The sequence below is a fragment of the Eptatretus burgeri genome, chromosome 10 (genome assembly GCF_056783735.1).
Source record: "Eptatretus burgeri isolate ZD-2024b chromosome 10, Ebu_testis_v1, whole genome shotgun sequence".
Taxonomy (NCBI): Eukaryota; Metazoa; Chordata; class Myxini; order Myxiniformes; family Myxinidae; genus Eptatretus; species Eptatretus burgeri.
The window spans coordinates 89167492-89173491 of NC_140970.1; the positions used below are offsets into that span (position 1 = coordinate 89167492).

The 6000-nt window shown below is 46.2% G+C and overlaps 1 protein-coding gene across 1 annotated transcript in view; it reads right to left on the reverse strand.

Moving 5' to 3' along the window:
* HDDC2 (HD domain containing 2) overlaps window positions 1-2374 on the reverse strand; it is a 28105-nt gene extending 25731 nt beyond the window's left edge. Inside the window, exons 1-2 of the mRNA XM_085899279.1 lie at window positions 1408-2374; window positions 373-475 (exon numbers count right to left, since the gene is read on the reverse strand). Of these exons, the coding sequence (XP_085755405.1) occupies window positions 373-475; window positions 1408-1466 (162 nt within the window). The 5' untranslated portion in view covers window positions 1467-2374. The remainder of the gene's footprint in view (window positions 1-372; window positions 476-1407) is intronic.
* Between the last annotated feature and the right edge of the window lie 3626 nt (window positions 2375-6000).

A 6000-nucleotide genomic window follows, 5' to 3' on the forward strand; every position in this document is an offset into this window, starting at 1 on the left:
CCATGGATGCCAACCGATGGGGATTGTCCATGCCCTTATCCTTTTTGAATGTTGAGTGTCAGGCAAGGAAGCAGTACATACCATTTTTTAAGTCTTCGTTATGACTCAGCCGGGTTTGAACTGCTGACCTCCCAGACTCTGAGCGGAAGCTCGAACCATTACACCACTGAGTCATTACATCACCCTTCCACTACTTATCTGGATTTCTTTACTCTGCTTCTGGTCAAAATTTGAAGAGCAAGAAGGTTAAACAAAGAACCATGGATTGCAAAAAAACAACCAGTCTTGCCTGTCGTACACCACCCCGCAACCCCCCCCCCCCCTCGGTGTTCTACAGCAAGGATCCCATCCCGTTTCGTTTCACTGTAATACCTCTTCTCGCCTATGCTTCTCATGGGCAGGAATGTTGTCCGCAGGGGTAATGTCACCCACTAATGCCTCTGCCATGTCATGAACCAGCGCCATCTTCATGCACCTGAATGGATATAAAAGCGTGACTTAAAAAAAAGAAGACAAATAAGTATTTAAATTCAGGGGAAAAGGGAGGGAAGGACATTGGGAGGTGGGGAACAAGGTACAGAGAGGAGAGGGAAATAGAAAAGGCAGGGAAGGTTAAGAGAAAGGAAAGGAAAAGGACATTTGGGGGTCAAAAACTAAATAAATTTTGTATAAATATGTCTACAGGCTAGCATCCCTATAAATCGCCGTCTAGCAGTTGCTTCCATTTTGCATGTCAACTCGATGAAATGTGTAGGTGTGCAAAAGAGGATGCTATTTCAAACATAATCAGCTCTGTTCTGCTGCTCTTCCAATTTCACATTTGAAATGCATTTAATGATTTTGTATTGATGGAAGCACAAACTTCCATTCGGTAAAACAGACTTGTACTGACATTAATCCATGCATCCATTGGGACCATTCTCTGTGCAGAGTGTTGGTGCTGCCTTAGCAATCTCCTTGGGTAGTGGGCACAATCCTGGACAGGTTGCCACTCCGACACAGGATACCAGCAATCCAGCATGCTGCCACTCATTTTGCCAAATTCGGAAGGATGACAGGCAGAGTCAACCGCACCTGGTATTAATTCAACAACCGAGTGGGATTTGAACTCAGGATCCTAGTATCCCAAGCCCACCACCCTAACCATTAAGCCAACACCAGGCATGACATCAATGAGGCTTAGAAAACGATCATTTTATAAACAAACATTCAGCACCGTATCCATCTTGAGAACACTTGAGCTGCATTGTAATGCAAACTTCATTTATTTGGTAAACACCATCATCCTCTACCTCATCAGATTAGCTAATGAGATATAGCTAAGGTACTGATAGAGGTGAAAAGTTTATTTTAGTCGACAAAGAATTTAGAAATACATAATTTTTTTGAAGTGTGATTTGAAGTTACCTTTCCTTGCAGAGTACAGGATCTTGGGGTAAAAATGCCATGATTGCCATACGGTACATGTGGTCAGACACACTCTCTGGGCTGCGAATGCCTCGGTGCACCCAGCCAGCTCTCTCTGTACGCTGTCAAACATATGAACATTTTAAAATGGTGCCAGCAAAAAACTCGTCCTTACGCCAAACGGGTTAATTCCCCAAGAATTACAGACAGGATGACGTGTAATACCAGCACCCACCAGGTGGCACTATACAATACACATTTACATCGACATAATTTGGGTCCTCCACCCATCCACACTGAAACCCAGGTTGTTTTTTTTTCTTCTTTTTAAACCACCAAAAACCTTCTCGACTCCACTGAGTATAACCACCAGTTCTCAAATCATCCTGTCCAGCAGTTCAGGAGTGCATATAATTATCCAAACACACAAGTAAACAAGCCGGTAGGCGGACATGGGTAGTCGAACAAGTCGAAATTCGTCGTTTTTCAGCCGTTACAAGCCAATAAAAGCATCCATAGCAACGGTTCTCTCACACATAACTAGGACATACCATGAACCTACCATATCAGTTTCATGTATATCTGACTCATAGTCTCTGAGATATAACGAACTTCGTTTTTTTATTGTTTTCGACCAGGGTTCATTCAAAGTCTATCATCTCCGAAAGTTTTCATAGGATCTGGCTGGAAATTTTTAACACTATGGCTGAATGTAATGCCCACAGTCGCTCGTGGCCCGATTTTTGATTTTCGAAAAAATTCATTTTTGAGATTTTTTTGAAAATTTCAATGGTCCGTTGCTAGGCAACGGTGGTGTCCATAGCAACGGTTCTCATTTGCACACAACTAGGTCATGGAATGAACCTAGCAACCAAGTTTCATCGAAATCGCCATTTTAAATACTGATAAGGGTAGAACAAACCTCAAAAAAAAAAAATTATTGAATTATTTTTTTTTTCGACAAGATCGACAACCCAACATACAGACAGACAAACATATCGACGGAAATACTGATAAGGGTAGACGAGATCGACTACCCAACACAATCTGTTCCACACTGATGATGGCACTGGAGCCAGAAACGCATCGGTGGATTGATTATTTTGCCCAAGTGGTGGGCTGGTGATTTACCAATAAAAAGTTTCCAAAGCTTCTGTCAGCTGACTGATGAGCAGAATGTAAATAATCTGGAATACTTACGTGTTTGATATGTACATAAATTACAAGTGGTGCATGCTTGCAGACTGCAAGCAGATACTGGGGTGCCATCCTACAAACAGACGTCATACATATAAAGCTTTATACATTTGATGAAACAGACTGAAACACCTTTATATTGTTGTGGAAATGACTCCAATGGGTTAACATTGCTTAGCATAGTGTGACAATCGTAATTGGGGGGGTGGGGGGTTAGATATTCCCATAGACCAGATATAAATGTATAGAGTAGCATGGTCCATGTACGAGTAGTTAGCCCATCTCAATGTAATAAGTAGGGAAACGTTAGCTGAAGAATTTGAATGTCTTGTTTGAATGTGCACCATACAAGGGGTGTTGTATGATAAGAATTACGGATTATGGTTAAGGAAATTGTATGTATAACCTCCATGTCAACCTCGACCGGGAGACTTTGCAAGCAAATAGGGTGGAGCTCTGGCCACCTTCCAGGGATGAAGTGTTGCCCGGGGAGAAGAGGAAGGAGCTGGATTGGGCGATGGGGGCTGAAGGGAAATGATCGGAAGGTTTAAGGAGAACGGGGAACATGACGGAGAGAAAGGGTCTGAGGAGAATGGAGAATGTGACTGGGAGGTTTTGTGCAAGTATGAGGAGAAAAAGGAGTCAGGAGAGTTTTGAGGAGGTTGTCCTGCATGCCTGCTTGCCTCTGCCTGGTTTAGTCTGCCCACTGTTTTGTCTCCCTATTGCCTGCCTTGCCCAGTTTGTCAACCTGCCCGTGTGTCATCGTCCCCTAATCACCTGCTCATCCCTACTAACACCAGAACTGAGTCCCCCGGTTTTGTTCCCTTCCCATCTGTGGTTGAATCTGGTGTGAGGCACCTCAGATTTCTTTAGATTCACTTTTATTCACATTGTATACAATTATTATCGATCCCGTGTCCCCCTTTCTTCCGCATCCCAATCAGCCGACGTATTTTCTTTTCATCAGGTCAATCTTCCACTAGTTGTTTGTGGTTTCTGGAATAAACCCGTTGGTTTTAAAACCTTTAAGGTTCTCGAGTTTCTCCTCACGACCCAGGCACGCGTTGTTCACCATAATTTGCAACGTGGTCTGAGGAAGTAATAAGCCAGTTCGGCTCATGCGTCCAGCGTTGGTGCCAAGTAACCTGGACACGACAATAGCTTAGTTCGCTCCTTCATAATATCTTTTAATAAGTGTGAGGTAATTAATTGTGATATGAGATATGCGTTGCATGTATAACAGACAGACAACGTCCACTTCTCTTGATGTATGTCATAGTATATATATATATATATATATTGTTGCGGATTCGCGCCCGCCGGCGTGCGAGCGGCCACGTAACTCGAATCGCGGCACGTCGCCCACCGGACGGACAATCCCGTCGTGACCCTCTCGGACTAACGCCGGGAACTAGTCACGGGTGGGCCTTTCGGCCTCACCACGATCGTGCCAATCGGCCCCCCGCGTGGGATAGGGTTGCTCGCCAAATTCGACCTACCTAAGTACCCACACGGAGGGTAGACCGGGCGATCGCACCTCGCCGCAGGTCGACTTCGGACACGGGCCACTTTAAGCGACCCGTTCCGTACTATCGGGATAACCGAGCGGTGTTATCGTCAACCTCGACGGTTCGATTAATTATTGGGCGTTATTTAGCCCACGACCAACCCTTTACGTGAAGTAAGATGGAGATTTAATAGAAGAAAAGACGAAGCGAAACGGGAAAAACAGTTCAACATAAAGCACATTTATTCCGCGGCAAACGGAAAGCACACATATACAATTATACACCAAAAGCAAATGTAAAAGTGACACGGCAATTCTGCACAAAAAGCAAATGTAAAAGTGACACGACAATTCTGCACAAAAAGCAAATGTAAAAGAGAAACACAATGCAGATCTACTACCGACTACCGAGCACACGGCAACACTTATACAGTTTTACTTCACAGACGGCGCCGACAACACATATACTCAAAGCAAAAGAAAAAGGGACCACCCTCAACGATGAGGGGGGCAGACGGGCCTGGGGCCGAGACCGCGTCGAGCCTACCCGTCTGGTGATGAGCCGCAAAATGGCGGTGGCGCCCCGACTCCGCGGGCCTCGCTGGCACTGCCTGGAAATGGGGTGGGAACGGGGCCCCCTTCTCACACTATCTCAGCGCGGGGGGAAACAGGAGGGGGTTGTTGATGCTCGGGGGAATGAGGATATCTCGCTGGCTTGGGTCCCGTGACGAGCGTCTCCACCGTGACCTCGGTCGCGTTACCGGCCTCCCCTCTCCGCAGCTCCCCGACTCTGACAAGAGCGCCCTCTCGACTGCCTTCGCCGCCGCCACCACCACTCTCCAACTCTCCACTCTTCTCAGCTCCGTCCAACTGCTTTCCTCTTCTCAGAAATTCTCAACTCTTTCCAACTCAACTACTAACTCTTCCCAACTCAACTACTGCCTGGCGAGCGAACGCGGCCCTTTATAGCCCCCGGGGCTTCGCTCCTTCACCTTCGACCCTTCACCTCTGGCTGGCTCCCCATTGGACAGAGGAAAAGTGGGCATGAATGATTTTTGATCCGCGAATCTGCATATAGGGATTATACTCCGACGCACCTGGAGGCGGGGCCAAATCGCCCCACGCTCGCTGATAGGACGGAACAGAAGTGGGCGTGAATCGTTTTTGATCCGATTTCTCGGAAAGGCTGGTGTTTTTTTTCACCCGCTGCTCGGTGCGCGCCCTGTACGAGTCCAGAATCGGTGCCCACAAGCGGCGCGGGAATGGCGGTGATGCGATGGTTGCGAGAGCGAGATGTGACGGCAAGGGTCGTGGCTGTGGTTGTGAAGCGGCGTTGCGGTTGGTGGTTGTTGTGTGATGGTAGTAATGGCGGCTGGTCCAAAATAAAGATAGTAAAAGAAAAACGGCTATCCTGAAGGGTCGCAGCCCGAATGAATGACATTTATTCCCTCTAAACAACGGGTTTGGGCCTAAATACACATATACTTACAGAGATATCTCACCTACGGGACCTGACTGGTGGTTTGCGAATTTCGTCAACCACAACAATATATATATATATATATATATATATATATATATATATATATATATATATATATATATATATATATATATATATATATATATATATATATATATATATATATATATATATATATATATATATATATATTGTTACGAATTCGCGCCCACCGGCGTGCAGACGGCCGCGTCACTCGAATCGCGGCACGTCGCCCACCGGACGGACAATTCTGTGGTGACCCTCTCGGAACAACGCCGGGAGCTAGTCACGGGTGGGGGTTTAACCCCACCACGACCGTGCCAATTGCCCACCCATGCAGGATAGGGTTGCTCGCCAAATTCGATCTACCGAAGTACCTGCGCGG